This window comes from Argopecten irradians, chromosome 1 (genome assembly GCF_041381155.1).
Source record: "Argopecten irradians isolate NY chromosome 1, Ai_NY, whole genome shotgun sequence".
Classification (NCBI taxonomy): domain Eukaryota; kingdom Metazoa; phylum Mollusca; class Bivalvia; order Pectinida; family Pectinidae; genus Argopecten; species Argopecten irradians.
The window spans coordinates 37,892,804-37,917,439 of NC_091134.1; the positions used below are offsets into that span (position 1 = coordinate 37,892,804).

Consider the following 24,636-nt stretch of genomic DNA (forward strand, 5'->3'; position numbering starts at 1 on the left):
AGATACGAAGTCGTTATAATGAGATACTAAGTCGTTGTAATGAGATACTAAGTCGTTATAACGAGATAATTAAGTCGTTATAACGAGATACTAAGTCGTTATAACGAGATAACTTAATCGTTATAACGAGATAAAAATATTTATTCGTGTGTCAGCCACTGTAGACAACAATAAATCAAAGAAATTAGTATAGCAATATCGAAATTAGTAGTGCTTGAAATAATGTGCACATCCATATGTACCCTTTGAAAATGTTGTTTGTTAAATCGAACAAAATCAGGCGATCGTCAACGACACAATAACTTTAAAAACAATCGAGGGTCATAGAGCTCAGCTGCTAGACCGTACATTGTTTGGTAATCCAAAAATATCACTCACGCAGTAGGTGTATTTCACAATAAGTTTGGTGATCATGACTCCTCTTCGCTGACATTCGTAAGACGATTTTGAAATGCTAGAGAGAGAAAAAATGGTATTTAATCAAAAGCGTAACTACATTGCAGTAGATTCTAATCCATCTTTACTATACTTTTGCCAAGGAATCGAAATGTCAAAGTTTTAACAAACCAATTAAAATCGCTCATGATACAAGCAAAGTAGCATCAACAATTAAGGGAGGGAATTTATGTATTAGTTGATGAATGTTACCAAAATCGGTGAGGTTTTCAAATAACTTCGCTAAATCAAAATGGTTTGTTTTACTAGATATTTATATAATTAGATAGTAATCAGCATCTCTGGTTTTAACGTTAACATACAAGTACATGTACACATATATATAGGCCTTGATATACAGGTTCATATCGTACAATTACTTTTATTTAGTAATTCAAAGATTGGTGTACCAAAGTCAAGGACGTATATATATCTCACTTATAAATCCTTGACCAAAGTCAAATATAATAGACATATCGATATAAATTACTATATAGTCTTGACATTTAGCTGTACGGTTTACTGATGTTTACACTACCTATACTGTAACTACTGTATTGTGACAGGATAATATTACTGTAGTAGATCTAACTGTTAACTGTTAGTCATAATTTAGCAAACAGCGCAGTCGTGCCACACTGTCCGCGTATCAGAATACAGTATCCGTTAAAAAATACTCTGCTTTTTTATGTAGATATATTAAACAAATCAATGCGAACTGTCTACTTTCATTTTCAAGTAACATCGAAGTTATAAATAGACACTATTCGCGTATACCTTTATCACCGGACGTTATCATCTTCAGGTGTAGAAAAATTGCGAGAACTTCCGGAATTTAAAGAAAACCCAGGAAAGGCGCCACCTATGCCACCGTGAAGTTTCTTTACTCTGCATGGGTGTGGAACGAAGAACCTGTTTTGATTGGACTTTTGATGTTTGATTAAGTGAAATGTTTGGATATGTCGTAAACACTAAAACAAAATCACAGGGATTGCGATTTGTATAACTCTAAAGGTCGATATCTTACGGTGTTAATAAGGCCTGTTAAGTGAACGAACAAGCCTCGGGCTACGCCTGTTGCTGAGCCTGAACAATCTGCAACCTCTCAACGCTGTTGAGCGTCAGGGTGTGACTTCGGGATATTAGACACCCGATAAAGACGCCATGGAGCCCATAGGATTCGAAATGCACACAGGGCCACAAGGTACGTATTGCAAGTTTTTCCTTTTGTTTATCTGGGTCGTGTGTTGTGACTGCGATCTGTGATGAACACATTCGGTTTTCAATGTCTCCTCTACTCAACCATGACGTAGGTACTGTTAATGTAACGCTACATTGTAGTGGAAGGCCTACGAATCAAAGAAGTACAAATAACATACGTGTAGCATGCTATTGTTAACGTTTGGTTGTACATAATTATGTCACAAATCATTGTAAAGAAGGGCAAGTGTTCAATGTATATATATTTAATCAGTCATGCATGGTAGCTAGCTACGTCTGATGACAAAAATAATCAAGACGTGCAGGTACTCAAATACAAAAGGTACTGTCAGTCATAGGCTTACATTTGTATATGGCTACCATGACTGAATTTCAAAACAAATTTCAGCGTGTCATATATACATGTTATGTAAATTTTACTCATATATTATATAACAAGTTTAAATTGATAATAAGGACAAACTCAACAGTAAGAGAAATTCACTGTCTTGGAGATTGCTTGGTCGCTGCACAGGAGCTTGACGTTCTGTCAATAATGTATAGCACACATACATAGAATCTATATATAAAAAATAGACCTCTTTATAAATATTTGTGCTATTTTTTTATTTATTATTGACAGAACGTCAAGCTCCTGTGGTCTATGACAAAAGTAGGAGAACTTTGTTTTTTATATTAACTATCTAATTAGTTGTTTTTTAAAAGTCTAGGCATATAACTGTATAATTTTATATACACATTTATGTATATAATTAACAGTTTGGATATGAAAATATGTCTCGCTAGGTAAAAAAGTAACTCTTTAGTCTTGCTGCATGGTGACACTTTTAAAATTGTTTCTTATATATAGTTTCAGTGATATATATATACCACACATATATATGTGACACTTGAATAAATCTGTACTTCTCATTCCTGGTGATTTCTTGAATCAGTGTTAAATCTGAAGTACTCCGATGCACAAGAGATTGACTGCAATCAGGACGTTGATAAGTATTGTGTGGGAGGGAAATGACAAACCTCTTGAACCACTTATCTATTTATTCTTTCTTATCTACCAGATAATATACATGTACTGTATGTGGCCAGTTTTAATATTTGGTAATAAATTAAATTGTAGAAATTAACAAAGCATGATTATAATCACCGTAATTATATACAGTTTGATAGTGAATCTGATGTTTCATTTTGTCTAATTGCCATTGGTATTGATTTCCTTCCTAATTTCATGACGTTGTGATATCAACAATATATATTATGTAGTACAAATGTATAGAAAAATTTACTTATAAACAGGAAATGTGATTTCCTTAAGTCTATAGGTGTCACTCACATGTGTATATATTTATATGTACATATTGATTAGACAAGTTGTTCCTATAATTAGATGAATCAGTCTACATTGAGGACAGATCTGTGTATATGTGCTTTATTCTAATTTATCAATGCATGAACATTAAATCAGTACTTTATAGATCATTTATATAGATACTTGTGAAGATTTATTTATAATTGCACTGGGTGTTCCTTACTGTTCAATAAACATTTACACCTCTTCAGAAAAAATGGTGTCCCCTAATGTAATAAAAATGGAGTTTCAGAAAAAAAGAGTTCCTAGCAAGGAAAAGAGGATAATCAGAAAAAGAGAGGACAATTGACTTTTAGTGGTCAGTTATGGACATTGCTGTAAAAGAATATTATTTTGATATTTTAATTGATTAGTCAAATGGTGAAGATGTTCAATTCCGACATAAAACCTCTAGTCTTCACTGTGATAGCGAATTTGTAAACCCACTAGGGAGGTTATAAACGTTGCTATGACAATTACTGGTTAAAGGTTGATGGTTTTATTTTTTTCAGAAAAAAACATAAAGTAGATGTCATTGTAACGACTTGACAGTCAGGGAATATGTGGTGCAGACCAATGCACTTGGACAACATCATGTTAACAGTATATATAGTTATTAATGCTTTTCTCTGCTTTGTTTTTTTATCTAGATCATTAGATCAAAAAAGATTTTATTAGATTCAAACCTAACAGGTATTACAGGTTTTACTAATACTGGTTGTTTAAGGACACACTACTGCTCATGCATGATACTTCAATAGATTCCTTAGATTTACAATATAAAGGGAGGCGTAAAATTTTCACATTATGAATTCAATATGTGTGTACACACCATAGAAGAGTTTGACTTATATAATATGTCTAACCATCGGCTTCTATTTTTAACACAAAGGCATGTATATGCCTTGTTAACACAAAGGCATGTATATGCCTTGTGTTTATACAAGCACATATGGCTGACCTACTCATTTAAATGCGGTTGACCTCTCATTTAAATGCAATTTTTTTTTATCTTCTTCTTATTCATATCTACCTTCCATTACACATCTTTGAATTAACTAATATCTATAATAATGATATAATTTGGGAATAGGATACCAAGGATTCATAAAAAAGTATGATAAAGTCGCTATTTATGTAAAATGGTCAAGACAATTTGCCCCTTAACTGGACCACTGCAAATCCCCTTAGCAGAACCACTTAAAATCCACTGGTAGATTATTTAAATATTTTAAATGCTTAAAATCCCCTTGTGTGATCCACTTAAACTACCGTAATTACGCTTGCAGCATACATTTTACATTTTTAAGTCACCTGACCATAGGTCATGATGACCTGTGATAGTCTTTTGTACATTCTTGTGAACACGGTAACTTGAGTAAATTTGAATCAACTTAATGAATAAATGAGTTTGAAAATCAGTTTGATTTGACTGTAAGTTACGGAGTTATTGCCCTTTGCACTAATAATTATTACTGGACTTTGTTTATACGATAGCTTTAGTAAGTATGTACAGAGCTTAATGAAACTTTGTGTAAAATAACATCGGAGAAATCCTTGGATGAGTATGAAAATCAGCTTGATTCGACTGTAATTTACGAAGTTATTGCCCTTTGCAATATTAATTAATGAACATTGTGAACGCTATAACTTGAGTAAATATGCACCAAGTGTAATGAAACTTTGTGTGTAGACTTACATTGGAAAGATCTCATAGGAGTGTGAAAATCAGCTTGATTCGACTGTAAGTTACGGAGTTATTGCCCTTTGCACTAATAATTATTTTTGGATCTTGTGAACATGATAACTTGAGTAAAAGACCAACATTGGAGAGATCTTTGACAAGTTCGAAAATCAGTGTGATTTGAAATAAACTTACCGAGTTATTGCCCTTTACAATAAAAATTAATGAACATAGTGAACACTTTTAATTGAGTAAATATGCACCGATCTTAATGAAACTTTAAAGGAGACTAACATTAGAAAGATCTCAGATGAGTTCGAAAATTAGCTTGATTTGACTGTAACTTACAGAGTTATTGCCCTTTGCAATAATAATTGTTATTGGACTTTGTCTTTTTTATAGAAACTATCCATTTATTTCTTATTTTCAATTTGTTATACCTACTTAAATGATTTTTCTATCTTTCTCAATAACTATTAGCATATGTATAAAATTTGTCTCTATCTAGAATCCAATCATCCATTCATGAAAAAATTCTAATCGGACAATTTACTCCTTTCACAACAATGGTAATGGTATTGCTATTAGAACCAACTTGATCAGGTAGCCTTTGTGTTTCAGTACTTTCAGTACTTTGATTAGGAAATGATTATGACGTTGTAATGGTTTGCGATGGCCATGATATGGATGTTCCATAAATGGGGTCCTCCTCAGATAAATGGGGATTCCCTTATGCAATTGAAATGGAGTTTCAGATAAGTGGAGTTCTTTTGATTTTCTGTGCTTGAATATTATTATTTGGGGATTGCATCAACGCAAACCCTGATTTTGTATATTTTATAGCAATATAATCTATGGTATATTTGAAGGATAATGAATCTAAACAATTTTTAAATGCATTTGTTAAGGGATTGATCGATTAAGGAAACTACTGCTGAACAATACCTGAAATGCCAAAATGTGCAAAAATGTAATTGGAGAGGAGGGGAGTTGGTGGGGAGGTGATGTGTTTTCGGGGATTTGTGTAAGTTGGTAATGTCAGATTAGGTTTTAAAATTTGTAGCAGAAATTGATCACTTTCCCTTAAATGTCAAGGTTTCATTTTCTGGATATATTTTATGTCATATTTGTCATTTAGGTGAGACTGTAATGCGAGTCAAAATCGAATCTATCCCCCGGTATTCATGTACAAACCTAGTACTAATATCCCAGTATGATACATTTTCAATATTCCTCTCCAATTTCACAAACGCCCACATACAGTTTATGATGAAACAAGAACAAAAAACCAGATATTTATGAGCTGACATTGCAAATACATCTTTGCCCCAAAGCATGCATGATGCATGCAGATCATCATGTAATATTAATCACGGACTGGTAATGTAAAACTATGGGGAATATATACATGTATATATATGTTGTTGTCGTTGTATCCTGATCTGCAAACAAAAGATTTGTGTAAGGAATATTACTACCAATGTTCAAAATGAATGAAGTATTGATTGTTTATCAATCATATTAAAATGATAAATATTACGTGATATATATCTTTATCAGATTGGTTTAAGATTGTCCACGTGATTATGTATAGGAAACACTATCTTATTTCAACATTTATAGATACTATTACAATCATATATTGTATAGTCAAATTAATTCTTTTGACATTTACATGTCGAAATACCTTCACCAAGGAACTACATTCATAAATGTTTCATTGATCCACAGGTATATGCACAATTGCACATATACATTGTATACCAGTTGTTAGACTTTAGCATTTACAAATCCAATGATAGTCAGATCTAAAATAAAAACAAATTATAGCCGCTTAATTTAAATTGATATCATAAAGCTTCATGCATTTGACTGAAACTTGAAAATGTTCACAAATCTTATGCAAACACTTGTTTATGCATAATACAGATCAATTTTACATTATATTGACAGAACAGTACATTTAACACTTTAGCCAAGGGAGATAATTATGAGAGGATAGTATTTAGGTGTAATGTCTATTGAATGATGATGGTCAATTGACTGACACATAAGTGGTGATAATTAATGTTGGACCATTTGGAATGACCACTGACCAGTGGACACTGGACACGCTGGACAGCAGTTGAGTTGTAAATGACATTGATTTGTGTACATAGCACCATGCATATATGCCTAAAGGTCAAAATAAGCTACAGCACTACATATCATTCTACTATATGGTCAGCAAAGGTCAGATAGTATATGTGACATATCGCTGTAATAAGACGTTACCGACATTTTGCATTAGTGGGACGGCCAGTTTGATATAAAAATGTCATCAGACGTGTACAGGTTTATATTTCTCCGCAATAAAATGTCACAGAGCTATATCATCAAGCGTAAATATTTGATATAGGCCAACATGTAACATACTAATCAAATCATGGTTGGTGGGCATGAAAGGGATTTAGTATTTTCAATATAAGTTCCAACAATTTTTTACAGTTCACAGACACTGCACGTAAAGTGTTGTAATTATACGTTATATCACAAACACATGACATTATTTAACATGAACAAATTATAGTATGAATCACACTCACAGCAAATTAAATGTATGCATATAGATTGTGCATGTTAAGTCTGAGTTAATTATGTACACGACAACCTATATAAAGGTATTGTTAGGAAAGGATCTTCAATGCTTAAAGATTAGGGAGAAATTGTATCCAAATTGTTGCTAAGCATTAACCACGGGAGTTTATCAACTTTTATAAAAACATGAGAATTTTTTAAGGAAGATACTGTTATGGTAGACATCATGATATTGATTTTAAGTGTAACAAAACTTGTGGCATTGTGATGTCACCTACCTATAATTATTGTCATTATATTGAGGTGGGAATTTTGAATGCACCAAGACCTAAGGATATTTTTTGGCCTCCCCTCTAACTCCCCAACCCCATAGCTCTTCGCAATGGTGAATCAGAATAACTATCTAGATGTTTAAAATACACTAGGCAATATGGTTCTAGGATCACAAGGTATTGTTTTGATGTAGTTATGTTGTACTATGTAAGTGTTTATTTTTGAAACTTAATTTGGGTAATTTAAACTTATATTTAACATGTAGTTTATGATAGAAGATAACCATGCTCTATGATGTGGTATATGATTTAAGAGTGTGAAAGGTTCAGGAATGCTATATGTATATTGCAATTGGTGTCAGGGGCATTAATCTGTTTACACAGAAGCTGGCTATCATACCATGTTTATTGTTATATAGCCCTCAGTCTCTAAATGTGGATTAGCGCTTGATTCTACATTGAATTGGTACATGTAGATTTCCAATCAAAGAAAATTATTATCAATAAATTCAATACTAAATTACTATTGTGATTTTCTTTTTGAACTTAGAACTTTCTGAAGGGATAATTTTCTTTATGATATATCAATTGCATTTACATGTAGAATTTACAGAAAACCATTCTGATTGATTCAATAACTATTTAGAAAAGAAAAACCCTGAAGATTAGTTAGTTATGAAATAAATCTGAATAAATCCTGGCTGGAGCCATTGGTACGATATATATGATATGATATGCTAACCAGACACGGTCAGTGTTTTTATCTCACACCAGCTGTGTGTGTGTATCACCTGTTTCTGGAATTCAAGGTTCAACTAAAGCTACTACACATAAACATAGGGATCTTTGATAATCAGAGATAGGTCTCTGGTAAAAAAACCATCTACCATACGATCACACATCTCATCCCTTGGAGTGTATAGGACTTACCGAGGCCTTTACACATGTAATAGACCTGTGATGTTGTAGGCTAAATCTGATACTGTTTCACAATTTTCATTAAAATGAGGAGAAATAGAATTTTAAAATGTTTAAATTTTATTCCAATTTACTTTTGTTTTCAGTGATATCGATGACTAGCTAGTGCTAGATAAAGGTAAACACACAATATTTAAATTTAACTGCTTAAAGTTTATCTTGTGAGACTCAAAATGATTATGATTAAAAACATGTGTACACATGTAATGACAGAAATGATGATAAAATAGTGTTTTATCATGCACAGGGGCAGCCAGTGTGTAGTCATAAAAGGCCCAACAGGCCGTAGTGGGCAACACTCAATAGGCCATATTAGCTAGCTAGGTTTCCTTGTGATTCTGCTAATAGATTTTGCTGTATAACATAAATTTTCACTTCTTTGTAGTATGGATTCTAATTGACAAAATATTTAGTGATATTTTCAGAATGTCAGAGTTGTGAAACTTTAAATAATGAACCATAATAAGGGCGTGTCTGTATACGGTCAATTAGCTGAGCCTTTATTTAAGGTTATATACATGGTATTTATTAGAGTTTGCATATTTGGTGAAAGTATTGTCAGGGAGTATGGTATGCAGCTTTTACTGTATAGGACATTCCATTGTATATAGGTTGGAATCATGCTCCTGATTTATATACAGACTTTCTCTTTCTTTTACAGACCAGCCGGCCCATGTGTCCCAGGTCAATGTGGAGTACCCGATGAACTCCCCATCTCCAGCAGTGGGTAAGTCTAAACCTGATATATTCTAGGGTAGATAAGTCTGGACATATTCTATATATAGGGTATAGGTAAGTCTGAACATATCCTATATATAGGATATAGATAGTGTAGATAGGGTGGATTAGATTTACAGCCATTCAACGCCCTTGTGAAATCTGGGTGTAGGAGAGAGTAGGGGCAGACACTATTTGTTTACAATGTGATGTAATTGGCTAAACATTTCAGTATTCTACTGGTGTTCATGATCATGTAGTGTGTCGGAAACAAAACCATGGTAGGACTAGAATATATTTCACAGAAATTTTATAAGTGAACTAATTCAGACGGAGCATCTAAGATAAAATTTATTTGTATTTTTTCCTAACCATGAAAGAGCAGAGGCTTATGGTGTTACACTCACATTTCCACAAGCCTTCTATCTCAGTATCATGAGTTTGAATCCCATGTGAGGCAGTTGCCAGGTAACTGACGACTATAGTGGTCGTTGATTTTTCTCCAGGTACTCCAGCTTTCCTTAACCACTAAAGCTAGCACATTATTGGTTGAGGATGACTGTTAATGGAACGTTTAACCAATCAAACTTATAGTGTAGTTATAGCCATGTTTGTCCCATTTCTTCCTATACCATCCCTTATAATTCCATAACATCTCAAACCATTCCACTTTGTTTTGGTCTTACAAACATTTCTATAATTAGTTACAATTCAGTTTGAATTATGAATGGTGGTGAGAGCAAGGGACAATTCCTATTTCCCTTAAATTATTTTGGAGGCGCTTTCCATCCTTCTTTTCTCTAACATGTATGTTTGTTCTTCAATAAACTATTAGGTCATGAATCTAAAGTAGGTCAAGGTGACCTAATTAAAAAAAAACCTCATTTGATTGTCTGTGATTGAACTTTCCTTTACTCAAGCGTAACAATAATTTTACAGTCGTCAATATAACAGGCAAGTAGCAATGAATATGGAAATGATAACTTTAGATGAATTGCCATGAATAAAATCATGTCATCAACAATTAATCTTCCACAGGCAATAATGGTCACAAATGTTTTCTGATTATGCTAGTCAGTACATAAACAGCATGCACTCTCTGTGTGTATGGTAAACATGACGTAGTCTAGCTTTAGACATTTTAATCCATCTGAATGTTTACATGCAATACGTTGTCACCAGCGTCGGGGAGGGACAATATGGGGGAATAAAAGACTAGCTATATACCTTTTTGTATGTGTATGTGCCTGTTTCCAATTTTATCACAATTTTATTCCATGAAATTCAAAATGATTTTAATTCAATTTTTCGTTTCATTGAAATACAATGCAATAATGATGATGATAATGGCGAATCAAATGATGATACTTCCTAATTTGGAATGATATGAGAGTAATGAAACCAATCTGCTCTATTAGGCCCCCGTGTCTTCTGCAACTTAACTAATTACTCTCTCCTTGAAGAGGAATCTGTTTGATGAATAAAATTTGATAAATGCTCTACCATAAAGCAGTATATAATAGATGACGTGAAAATGTTCACTGTAACTCATAGAGCACCTGTTATCAGGAGGTTGTTAGGCAGGTACAGGGTTTATAAGTTGTGTTTACACTGACCTCAGTGTTGTGTATATCTTCTTATCGTCTCATGGCACTTCACTGAAATATGTCGGACACTAAATCAGAGCGGAAGGCAACTAAGAACAAACTATGCCTATAATACGATGTGGGGAACGTTAACATTATCACGAAATTCATGAGTTATATGATGTGGATCCATGATTTCATATTTTGATATCAAAGTTGACAGAAGAGTTTGTGGGCGGCTCTAAGTTATCTATGCAAATTATTTGACAGTGTAGCACCTTGATGACATTAGGGATGTTTGTTAGGTGACAGATCATTTCTTTTTGTGTGGAATTGGTCAATAATTAATTCTGAATTGTTCGATATAGGATTGCAGTAGTGAGACATTGGTGAATTTGGATGTGGTTTCTCTGTGTTTTCGTTTCTTTGTGAAGTTGGAATTCTAAGTAAATCTTGTACATACTTGATATTTAAAAAAAAAATGTGATTACCCAGTACATAGGAAAGGAAAAGTTTTGGATTGGATTTCGAAATTTTCAAAAATGTCACGTAAGTATCCTCAGATTTATTTTTCATTACTTTTACTCAAGTAGTTGGTTTTGGAATTGTCTTTCTGTCAGTCCATCTATCATTGTACATGTGTATGTGTTTAGAACTGCATAAAGTTCTTTATCTTCAAACTTTGTATTTTGGTTAATGCATTTTGGGCTCAGCCAAATTTGATTTGAAATTCTTTCCTGATTATTATGTTCAACCCCTAAAAACAATGTACCAATAATGAAAAAAAATCACTACCATTCCATAATGTCAATATTTAAGACAAGTTTGAAATTTTTCTTATATTTCTAAGGAATATTACTTTAAAATAAAAGTTATAAGCTTGGTATCAGGTATTCTTTTCCTTGTGTTCACATCCACTCCAGTAAAACCTGTCTATAATGACCACCCAAGTAACAAAATATTAGTAATTGTGTTGAAATTGGCTATTTGGGACCCACTACACTCCTCCTTCCCTTCTCAAAATCTTTGCCCTTGAAGACACATAAGCCCTGGCCCTCATACCACTATCATCGTGTTCCTAATCAGGAATTGAATCTGGGTCTCTGATGTAAAAAACTATGGTTCTACCGACTGAGCTTAAGAAGCATGCTCCGTCAGCTGAGTGACAGAGACTGTACGTATCTAACATAATGTACAAGCCACATCCACCCGCTCCTTTTACATACAGAGGTGTCAGTGGTGGTGGTCAGTGGTGGTGGTCAGTGGTGGTGTGGTCAGTGGTGGTGTGGTCAGTAGTCACTAAGGCAGGTTTTATTGTATTATAATTATTCATTATATCATCAATTTGCAATGAAATCTTTTGTGTGGCTACACATGGCCTTTCTGTTTATACATCGGGATATCATAGGGACAGCTAAGTTATGATTAGGGCAAGGTCAAGGTCGATACTTGGACTCATTGTTTACATTCCAAGATATGTTAACTTTGATACACCCTTAAACTGAATCATTGACCATATCAAAGCTATTTTAAGTATCTATAGGCATGGCTAGTGGATGGAGTATGAACCAAATGCCATCCTTAGTAAATTTTCTATACATTGTATATCTGTAAAAAAAAAAAAGCTTATATTGAAATAGCAGATCCCAGAGTTAATATTGAAAAAGTAAATTTTCTTGTTGAATTCTATTTATAGGTCACGAGTTTACTAGAATGCACCCCTAAACTTTTGCAATTCTATATATGATTCATTGGATTAAGTGTGGGAGAAGCTATCTGGTGCAGCTGTATTGAGTTTTATGATTGAAAGGGATAAGCTGTGGCCTATGTGACGCTGACAAACTGTTTTTGCTCAGTAGATACAACTTATTACAATGTTGTATATAGCTTGTCCCTGTAAATGGTTGACTTTTTTCACCCATTATACATGTTTTTAGGCCGATGTATCACTGCACAGGCATGTACTTCTGTAATTAACCCTATATTCCTCAAGTGCAGCTGTTCCTGATCCTCTCCAGTATGTCTTACTACAAGGTCAAGGTCAAAGATACTTTGATTGTTATGTAGATTACAGTCAGGCTGTGATGTAGATTTGGGTGCATGACCTCGGAGAAAATATCCATTTAATGATAATTATAATGACAGAGGAGAAAATGTCAGCTAAATCAGCATATAATTTATCCTTTATTCCTCCATCATCAAATGAAACTTTCTCTTTGCTTGGTTCTGTGGTTCTGGATATACACCATTTTCAACCAGTATAATACTATATGCATATATGGTTGACAATTGGAGCACTTTTTCATATGCTAGTTTCTTTTAATCTAGGATATCACATGCAACTTTACAAACTTAATATGTGATTTACACTTGATCAACTGTTTTGAAGGAAAGAAGGTTTGGGGCAGATATAGTGGTTTGGATATCAGCAGAGCTTGATGTTTAGGTCCTATATATATTTAAAGTAGACATCTTTGTGTAATTAAGGTCCCAGGAAAAAAGAACTTATAAATAAATTTCGTTACACTATTGTTAGTTGATATAGATCTGTTCCTGATACAAGTTTGTTAGTAACCATGCATCCTCAATTTTCAGGGGTTATATGGTCACTTACAATCTGTACAGTAAAACATGCTTATAATGAACACGCTTACAATGAATTCATGGTTATAATGTAGTGATTTTCATACCCGTCAAGGTTATTATAACATATCTGCAATATGTATATAATGAACTATGCCTATAACGAGATGATTTTGTTGGTCCCCAGAGGTTCATTATAACCGTGTTTTACTGTACATCCCCGGAATGTGTCATTATCATAGTAAACCTGAAGACTCTGTGTGCAACATACAATGAGCAGGTAGTTTGGTCCTTTGATGTTAACCAAAAGTTTTGAATAATGATCAATTGTATGTTTTGTTCGTTGTAATTCCGGAAAGGGAGTCTATGCAGGCCTTTAATGATTGGTCACATTCTTTTTCCTGAAATGCCATCAGTTTTGCTATGACATATGTTTCAGGATATGTTTAAAGACTGTGATCATAAAGTGATCATAACCCCTGGAAATCGAAGAAAATTTAATATTAATGACTGCTTTTTGGCTTATTTGTCATGTGCACAATAAAACTTGAGAAAGTATTATGAACCAACATTACTTTTGAAAATTGGTAAGCTGAAATGTTGGGCCATCTGAACATGACCTCACAAACGTCATCTGATCCTGAACTGGCAAAGGTCATCTGAATATGTCTCTATTATTCCCCATCAGATTTTCATTCACCACGTGAAATGTAGTGTATGATAAAGATATGTATTTTATGGAGATTTTACTTTACATAATAGTTAATATATATATGATTCTATTTTACACAGGTATAAGCCCTGCTGACCCCAACGAGGGAAACTTATATCCCGTCATGGACAAAGAGCCCAGTGGTCCGGCCCCTATTGGATTTGAGGCTCATGGTAATTATATATATATATACTATAACCTGTCTCCTATATGTTTGGTATTAGTTGTCTCCTTAACCTTATATCTACACCTCTGTATAAATGGTGATGGTAATTACCCTTTGTCCATATATGTAAATCACTTCACTGTTTTAAATGTACCTAGTGTGTCCATAACAATATACCTAAACCTCTTTTAAAAAAGTCTCACAAAATATTTGTAAATGTGAATATTAGCTTAAAACTAAATCACTAGATAGGATAAAATTGCTTTGAAGATTTGTATGCTTTGTAAGATTATTTCTTCACTACTGTTATATATAAATAATTCACGAAATGTGAACAATTGCTTTATGACAAATGCATGCACATCTCTCTCAGGCTCAATGATTTTCCATCTTTGCATAGCACAGAGTTATTTCCCTTGCAGATAGATATCTATTGTGATGTCATAATTTTGCGAACAAAATTACGTTTTTCTCTTAAAATAATAATGTGTTACACTCATAAAAATGTGATGTAACAATTAATCTATTGGCAAGAGCAGATAACTCTGTAATATGCAAAGAGAGAATTCTTCATATACATACACTGTTGATCCATCATGTAACATGTCCGCTAACATCTTACTCTTTTCTCTCCTGCTTACCTTTCCCTTCATGTGGAATCCTGAAAATAGGTAGTATCGGATCGGGTGTAGATAATTTACAGGATGGACAAGTGAATGTAGAAAATGGAATAATAGAGTCTGTAGAAAATGCAGAAGAGTTTGTTGTAGATGATAGACAAGTAGAACTTGTCGAGATAGAACCATTATCTGTAGAAAACGAATCACAGTTTCTGGTAGGTGAAGCAGAAATTGAAAGTGTAGAAAAAACAGCTGATCATCATAAGTGTGCAGAAATTGAGGTGGAGCAATGGAATGAGACAGTTTTACCAAATGAGAATGGAAAGAAAAATGGTGATGTGAGGTTTCCTGAGCCAGTACACACTAAATTAGGTCAATACACAGTTATAATTATAAAGTTTACATTGCATGCTTCATTTAATCTTTGATATACTGTATATGATTATCTTGATGTATGCATGGTTTGCTAAATGTTAAATTTAATTTTATGAGTTAGTTAAAACCAATTATAAAAGTAGACTCATTTCTCTCCAGTTTTGCCAAATTGTATTTGGGGCATAGTAAGACATCAAATAGCCATATGAAACTGAAAGCAATCTTTGTTTTTGACTTTGATTTGGTAAGGCTTTTAATGTTCTTTCCCTTCTCCTCCTCCAGCAACAACAACCTTGATGTGAATCTAAAATATAAAAATGTGTGTCTGCAGCGTCTAGACACTCTCTATATTCTATTATGTCCTTGTAAAGAGATGTGGTTTGCTGTGTTTGTGTATAAATTTACCTGTTAAATATTTTTTGTGAGAATAACATTAAAAATTTGTGAGAAAACAAAATCGTTCTCCTACACAGTTCAATAATTCATGATGATGTAACCGTACACCTGCTTACAAGGGCAGGTAACTCTAACAAATTAAAGCTACATGTATTGATAAATAATTTAACTCCTGTAGAAAATTGATCATTTAAATGCACATCACATCAACAGGGAATACTTTTCTCACAGGTTAGACTTGTCGGCTCATATTAAATATTAGATGTATTCATACTCACTGATGTGTTTGGAGCACAGACAAAAGCGTAAACCGGAAAGAGTATGTAAATGATACATATATAGGAGCAGTTTATGACTAGCATACCAGTCCCATGTCATTTGTTTATAAATCTGGTGAATTGAAGTCATGAAAGACATCAAAGCAAATTATTTGTTATTCATCAGAACAAATAAAAATGGTGTTAACATACTTAATAAGCATAAATGTTTTTTGTAGAAGAAAAACTTAAAAAGATGTCATCATTCAAAAATTTGTTTTTATTAAAAATCAGGTACTATCTGTTATTTAGATATGTTAGCATAGCTGTGGTATTTATGTCTGTATGTAGGTGTTTCTGTAGCTTGGATGTGTATTCATGAACTGAGGTCAGCCATGCATGAATTTGAACTTTGTGTTTCTCATCATATGTTGTTGTATAGATTTACCTATGTTTTTCTTATCATGTGAGCCCGCATATATGTGAAAACTAAATCGACCTTCCTGTGTATTAAGTGAGACTCTCTATAAATCACGGCTAAGGAATATGTCTGACACTGTACCGCTGTACCCAGAGTCCCCGGGGTATGGGGCCATCTCACCCAGCCCTCCACCCCAGGAAGATGAAACACCAGGTAATGGGAGGGGCCGGGACATGGGACATGTCTATAGCGGTATTTAGCTGTTATTTTGATAGACTTAAGATGTATAGTATGTCAATATTGTAAATATTTCCATGACAGCTGGTGTGTTCCTTATACAGGTAGCCCATTTATAAGGTATATTTTGATATCTAGTCTCATGTACATTTAGTCATTTACAAGGTGGGTGTGTCATAGTATGTAGTCTATAGTTGAAGTATCTACACTTCTTATGTTCGTTAAAACACATAGTAATCAGGCTTTGAAAAGATTAACTAGGTTAGTGAAGATGTGACCTTTCTGTGATGTATAAGTTACCTGCCAATGATTGTACCCTGATCGTCTTTCTTGGCCTGCAAATTTATGTTCAGTCCAATGCTTGTTTGTCAATAATTATTTAGACCATATTGACTTTCTAGTTATTATTTAAACCTTGGTGATGATCAGCCTTAGACCCTTAACTGTAATCAGCCTTAGACCCTTAACTGTGATCAGCCTTAGACCTTTAACTGACCTGTCAATTACTGTTTAGACCCTATTGGCCTGTTTGTAGACTAGCTTGCTGACCTACAAAAAATGTTTAGACTGTGCTGGCGAACCAAACATCAGTTTGAAAAAGCAATTGTTCAAACTTCAAAAATCATTTTCATTGATACTTGCAAAAATTGTCACAGCCATTTTCAACAGATGAAAATTAAACACGGTGCTAAATATTAAATCAAAGCACTGTCAATATGAATACAAATGGGACAACCACACATTATAAGAATGCTCTGACCAAGAAGTCAGTCTATGGCTACTGAAAAGTTTTGTAACTTCATCTAAATATAGAACATTAAGGTAGTTATGTAGGACAAGTTTGTCATAGAAAACACATGACTTTTACCAAATCACAATACATTGTTGTCTACATCTTGATGTAGGTTAAAATGTTTTGCTCAATTCCCACATTATTGATATCATTGTATACCCTAAAAACTAAAACAAAAATGTGCTTGACATAAGATTAGCTAAGAATATCAGATATATCAATGTATGTTTTAATATCTATTACAAGCATGTGGAAAACTCACTTATAGATATGTTTCTGTGTTTCATTGCATGTCTTTGCCTCTATTGTTAAATGTTCACATTTACCTGTCTTTTCTATAGCTACTATATAAGCTAATCAAGGCAAAGTGAAGTACAGTCAAACCTTGATGTATCAAAGTTCAATGGACCGACAGAAAAACTTCGAAACATCGAGACTTTGAATTATTCATGGTTGGAGTTAAACCAAGGTTTTTTTTACCATGACCAACTGTAGGTTGTGTACATGTCGTCTCCATTCCTTAAACTTTAAAATAATTGTATTCACCACAAAAAAACGAAGTATGCATTTAATCATGTGTATTGCTATCGTAAGCAATATATTATAAACAAGACTTACGTGTACTAGGCCTAACCCATAAGCGATGGTTAATATTATGGAATGAATATAAAAACAAAAACATGTGAAAGTGAAACTAAAAAGGAGGAACCGAAAGCGCTACAACACCTACAAAAATACTTTGATTTAGAATGATTGATTTTCTCCAGTATCTATTCCAAAGTTTTGGAATGGAACAATTTTGAATATGAGTTACTATATTATGTGGCACGCTATTTACCATTCCGTAAATTCTTCAAACTGCTGCCAATGGCGGCAGCGATCATCAAACTCGACTAACAGTATCTTTGCCGTACTAATAATTTTATAACGTAGCTTGTTAAAACAAAGCACCAGGTATTGGCCTGATCAGTGATATTAATTATCTTGATGATATCAAGATAGCAAATAAAGCTGTCATAATCCCTATTGTCCGATGAAGAGCCGTCGCGAGATACGGGTGTGACAACACGCCGCTGGGCATCGGCGAACACCTGATTGGTACAGGTAATTTTTTATTCGAATCATCGAGTGTCAGTAACCTATGATTCTATTACAAATGGCCCATGAAAAAAGTTCGATACATCGAGAACTTCGATTCATTTAGGTTCGAATCATCGAGGTTTGACTGTATATGACGGTATAACTGACACCCAAAACATGACCATTATGATGTCATTAAATGTTGACATGGTGACGTCAACTGATCAATATGTCTGTTTCATCTTGTGGATTAAATCATTGTTAATAAAGGGTTTTCCTGGTCTAGCTTAAATAATGTTAATGCAGAAACCCTAAAATGAGTTGATAATGTAAATTTAAGCATTAAACGATCTTCCTATGGCATCTATGGTCTATATAGATGTCAAAGCTTTGCAGACAATCATCTCATAATGTGCATAGTGTAAAATGTAAAAACAAATTGTTGATTTGTTTCAGTAAATGGAGGACCTGAAGAGGGAAGAGGAGAAACCACAGCGGTGGATATAGAAAAAAGTCCAGAGGTAAAACTTGTTCAGATGATTATAAACTACTTTTACCTTTTATCTAGCTCATAGATAGAGGATCTTACATCAGTGGCTATATATTTGGTGTTTGTTCAATCATACAATTTCCTATTATGTAACATAGCCATGAGTGTAAGATTCTAATTATCACATATTAATTTAATTAGTGCTTGTTGTAAAAAAAGATGTTTTGTTTATACATGTATAATAATCATAAGAATGATAAAATTTGAATTGTTTGGGATGTTTCTGTTCAGCAAGAAATCAAGGAACTATCTGTATGCAGTATCATTAATACTCCAGATAATTGATTTAAATAAGCTGGCTTTTACCTACCAGTTATGTGTGGCCAAATAAGGAATCCCTCCATCTTTTTATGATTGAAATTTGATAAACTAACAAAATCTCTGTAGCTTGAAATCCACTCTTTCCTTAATTCTAACTGGAACACTTTTTGTATTCTTTATGATAGGAGAGAAAACTTGTAAGTCTTTTAAAGAGTTTTTTTTAATAACATGTATTTGTGCTTATTAAACAATGTAATTACCCCTGCTGTTATTTCACATACTAATCCTAGAGATTTGAGAAGCAATGGCCTTGTTTCTTATGTACTTCTTATGTATAAAGTGTTCTGTTGATAATAATTGGTTTTCACAGCTAACTTCCACAGTGTTTTTTAAAAACCTGTTCATTACTTAAGCAATTAAACATAAACGTAAACTAATTAAACAACAGAGATTATGTATTAATATTTTGATTTATTAAACTTTAAAAATTGCCTCTCGATCATCTATTATTTGTCGTATTCTCTTTCTTACCATCCTCCCCTCTTTAAATCATTTTTGTTAGCGCTATTTCTCAGTTAGTTCTATATTGAATCCTTCTGAAGTTTACTTTTAGATTTCCTATAACCCAATTTCATGCATGTTTTTTAATTAGAATACAATACGATGACAAAATGTTTAGAAATTTTAATTTCGATAATTGAAGTTTGTTACCATTTTTTGAAAGAAATATAAACAGATCTTTCTTAAACTTTGTTTTAAAAGTTCACCATGATCTTTAATTTAAATTCTCTTTTGAAAATTCTCTATTTTGAACCGATTAAGATAACTTCATGCTCATGATCTCTCTTGGATCACCTGTTATCATAACCTTGGAAATCTACAGTGGTTGGTGTGTATTTGCTCTCAATGTTGTAGTGTATATAAACACAATCGTAGGATTTCTGATTTAGTAAAATGAATAATAATTGGGTTTGGTACTTTATTTGCTGCCGATAGGAAGGTGATGGTATAGATGAGGTAGGTGGTCACGCCTCAGTGCTTCTTTTGTGTTGTGTTAGTCCACTGCAGGATAATATAGGATTCATATCTCCATATATAGCAAAATATCCTAATATAACCTATATAGAAATGTATACCAACATATACAGCTACTATATTTCTGGGTGTATATGTATGAAGATATATCCTTTTTTCTGAACTGTACATTATTTAGATATCATATATAGATGTATCAAAAAAAATTCATTATCATATTTCCTGTGTTCAACAAATTTATTCTTAGATTATGCCTATTTTCAAATGCAACCTGAACCATTAGTTTTATTCTGCAGAACTTCTATATTGCTAGCTATCTGGTCCATAGAAAACAGACAAGTTTTTGCCATGACCAGGTGTCTGTCTACTTGTCTGTCTATCTATATCTATATTGAATTCTTCATTACTTCGAACCAGACAAACTTGACAATTTTGACTGGCAGCTATAGTATTCAGAGGTTGTCTATCAATATTGATATTGACTTTTTCATAACTGCCAACCAGACTTTGACTGGCACCTACCATCCAGAGGTTGGTGACCAAAAATGATAGGGATGATGTCCTGACAGGTCCTGATTATGTTATTGGTCTATCTGTTTATACCCTGGATAGTTCTATTCTGATATTAAATCCATACACAAGTTATTGTCCACCTCCTGGTTCAGCAGCTGAAGTTGCTATGTAGTGATACACAATGCTATCAGTTTTATCATTGGGGACTTGTCAGATTTCAGCAAACTTAGCACTGAAAGGCAAATCAATATTCTCTACATTTCCATGTAGACAACATGGCCCCTGGATACCACAAAATGTTAAGTACTATCGTCTGAACAGAGTCCAGGGAGGAGACTCCTTAGGTCTTTCTGAATGCTTTTTCCATTTCCGCTGGGGATATTTGGAAAGCTTTTTATTTGTTATTTGTCTGTTATATTCTGTATCTATTGTCCCCTCAATATTGATGTTGTCTGGAACAATTTGCAATTGCATTACCTAATCCTAAATAACACCAATGCCGTAAAAACATAGAATGTGAGGTTATTACCCTAAATGAGGTCATTTAAGGACCTGCCTGGTTGACAAGATAGAGGAAAGCCGGGGTACCAGGAAAAATAACACAAACTTATTATCGGTACCTGGCAGCTGCTCAACAGTGGTCATTTAAGGATGTGCCTGGATAACAATATGGAAAAAAACTAGAGTACCAGGAGAAAAAGTACCGACTTATGATCTGTAATTGAAAACTGCCTCATTTTGGTTTTAAACTTCCAACACAGATGTGTATTTGAGAGTTGTTGTTACCTTTGTCAGAAAATCTTAACCACTTGAATACCACAACTCCAATAAGCTTGAATAACATTATCTACTTATGAGTAACATAGAGAGTTATGGCCCTTTCTATAAGTTCTAATCATCATCGTTATACGACAAGAATCTTTTTGAGTACAAAAGATCTTTTAATTATCTGAATGATAAGTAAAAATAAAATTACTTCGTGGAAAGAAAATTAATCATCATTGGTGATAAGGTTTCTTTGGTAAGCAAAGTTTTAAACAATTGTATACAAGGTTTGGAGTGATCACAAAATAAAAGTTTAAATTCTAATACGTCCTCTTTTACAAAATAAACACTACACAAAACACAGCATAATGTTTTATTTGTACAAATTGTGGTACATCCTCGGTAAAGTGGAATCAGCGTATATCACCATAGCAACGCGATACATAATCCCTTTCAGCATCAGATAAACTCTCTTCATATTTTTATGTTCTCCATTACATAAAATACACGCTGTTAGAAACAGGGTCTGGCTGAATCAATAGATTGGTTTTGAGATGACCTTACTAAACGGTTTTAACTACCATTTGATGTTGCCGATGGCAACAATTTATTAGTCATTCATATTTCCCTTTGGACTGATTTCCTAAAAAAGAAACTGATGGTCCAACAAAAAGAGCAGTCACAGTGATTTTAATGTGTGATACAACAAAACGAGATTTGTGTACAGGCATACACTATTGTGGCTTGTGGAGTTTACACATTTTGATTTTATAGACAAACAGCTATTTGTGTTACAGATGGAAAACATGTCTATAGTTCTTAAATATCATTTCCACCCAATATAATAAGAATTTTTCCATATTGGTTTTCAATTTCAGTTGTAAAATTTTAGTTGTCTATAAGTAATATGGAAAGGTTGTTACTATTGGCTGTAGATCGAGGATTTTTCTTCTGGTACTCTTCATTTTTTCCAAAATATAACGCTGACAAAAATAAAACTAAATTCAAAATGAATATTGAACTCAAATACAATAGAAACAAGTTTACAGATTGGCAAGGGAAAATTTTGTTTAAGTACTGCTTTATTAAATACCGATGCAGGTATATCTTTTTGTACTCGAAGCCTATCTTGGTTAAGAAAGAGCCAAGCATTAAACTTAAAGTTTGGGCTTTAGCTGTGGTTTGTTTAAGTATACCAATTTGGTTTGTCCCAATATGTTGTTGAAGCAGGCTGACACCGCAATGGGGAGGGAAGAAATATCTAAGTAGGAAGCAAAATTGCTGCTCGAGCAACAGAAGGTGAAAGTGAAAGTAGATCAAATCTATTTATAGCATTATCTGAATGTTGTCATATATATATCAATGTAAACAGTGAAATGAACATGGTGTTTGTAGATTCTAGAGGAACATGTCTTGTCATATATATATATATATGCAACTACAAGTGATCCTTTTTAATTTTTTTTTTAAATCTATAATTTAAGAAAATATCTTAACAAAAGTTTAACATCCAGTATGTGCATGTTTTTGAGCTGCTATCATAAAAGTCGTGAGGAATGTGAGACAAGCAGTATTCAAGGATATTGGTTATGAAACACAACATTTATATTGAAAAATAAATTTCATCCCATAGAATTTCCATCACTATTGGTATGAATGCATGAAAATTAACATTGCAGTACTAATTTGAATTCTACGAACTAAATAATAAAAAAGTGATAACCTTAAATTGTACACATAATGAAGAAAACAGTTTGTCATACTTTAGTGAATTTGATGCTGAAACCCTGTTGGAATCATTGTCATATTTGTCTTGTGTCCATTGTTAGTAGAGTATTTGGTAATCACAGATTTTATCTAAACCCTTACAACAGAATTGGTTGTGAACCCAGATTGAAATAAATAAGTTTATAATCTATGCTATGCAGGTATGCGGCAGTTGTTCTGATTGTTTCTTATAAATCCAAGATGGCCACCAGATGAATCTCAGTTTTTAATTTCAAACAATTCAGATTCTATGTAGTGCCAACTTAGTGAGGTTAAATTGGACCCTTAATGACTGAAATAAGTTTTCTAGTTTCATTTTTTTGAAAAATCATATATTGAGATAAATTACATTTTTCAGTAAAATATGAGTAAGACATGGTTCAAATGAGCTTGCTTTCTGTACCAACTAACTCCCTGCATGTCAATGAGAAACACCATTTTATATTGACTCTTGTCATTGCTACATTGTTGTAACTTTTTATTTACATTACCAAAAAATCCAAAGCTTCAGTTTTAATCTGTTATTCCATTTTTCTTTTGTTTGTTAGAATTTGTTGTGATTTTCCTGAGATTTTTTTCAACATTTATTTGCCAACAATAGCTTTCATTTTAAGCACTTTCAAGCTCCTCCATTTGTCATATGCATTACAGAGTTGGGTCCCCTTGTCTAGATTGAGAACATAATGCATAATTGTCAATCATTCACACTAGTTTTAGTTAATCATGTTACAAACAGAATATGTTTTTAACCATTGGAACACATCATTTTAGCGAGATATTTTCTTGGTTTAATGATCCCATTCAAGTTAAGTAGAATCTGTTCTATGAAATCCTTCGCTAGAAAATCTGAAGATCAAAGTTGTTTAGAAATGTGTTGTTGTTTGTATGTTTGTATATTCTTAAACAGGATGTTGGCAAATATTCTACTTCCTCCAGTTATCTATACATACAATTCTTCTTTCTGTATATTGATAATATTAACTTATAAAGATCATTGAGAAGATGTATTGAAAAAGTGGAGGTAGAATTTTGCAGTAAACATTCACAGCCGATCTGGAATGGAGGAGAATGCAGACAATGAGCTGAAAAAGGAAATATGTAACGCTATAGAGGATGGACTGAACTTCAGTTCAGTCATAGACAATAGTTCCATAACAGACTTAAGACTTAGTGTTAGTGAAGATATAAGATCAAAAGACAAACATCTTGAGACAAAAGATAAGACATTTTCGGGATTGATTTCGGAGAATCATCCGACAAGTCAAAGTGAAGATATTTTGGCTGATG

At 33.2% G+C, this 24,636-nt stretch overlaps 1 protein-coding gene across 2 annotated transcripts in view; it reads left to right on the forward strand.

Annotated features, from left to right (window-relative positions):
• The first annotated feature begins 1,320 nt into the window (after positions 1-1,320).
• LOC138326782 (anoctamin-4-like) overlaps positions 1,321-24,636 on the forward strand; it is a 53,686-nt gene continuing 30,370 nt past the window's right edge. Inside the window, exons 1-4 of one of the 2 annotated variants that reach the window (XM_069272788.1) lie at positions 1,321-1,639; positions 9,177-9,242; positions 14,194-14,286; positions 18,915-18,979. In XM_069272788.1, coding sequence (XP_069128889.1) covers positions 1,600-1,639; positions 9,177-9,242; positions 14,194-14,286; positions 18,915-18,979 — 264 coding nt within the window. In that variant the 5' untranslated portion in view covers positions 1,321-1,599. Of the gene's footprint in view, positions 1,640-9,176; positions 9,243-14,193; positions 14,287-16,371; positions 16,562-18,914; positions 18,980-24,636 lie in introns of those variants that run through there. The other variant, XM_069272795.1, reaches the window with a different exon arrangement.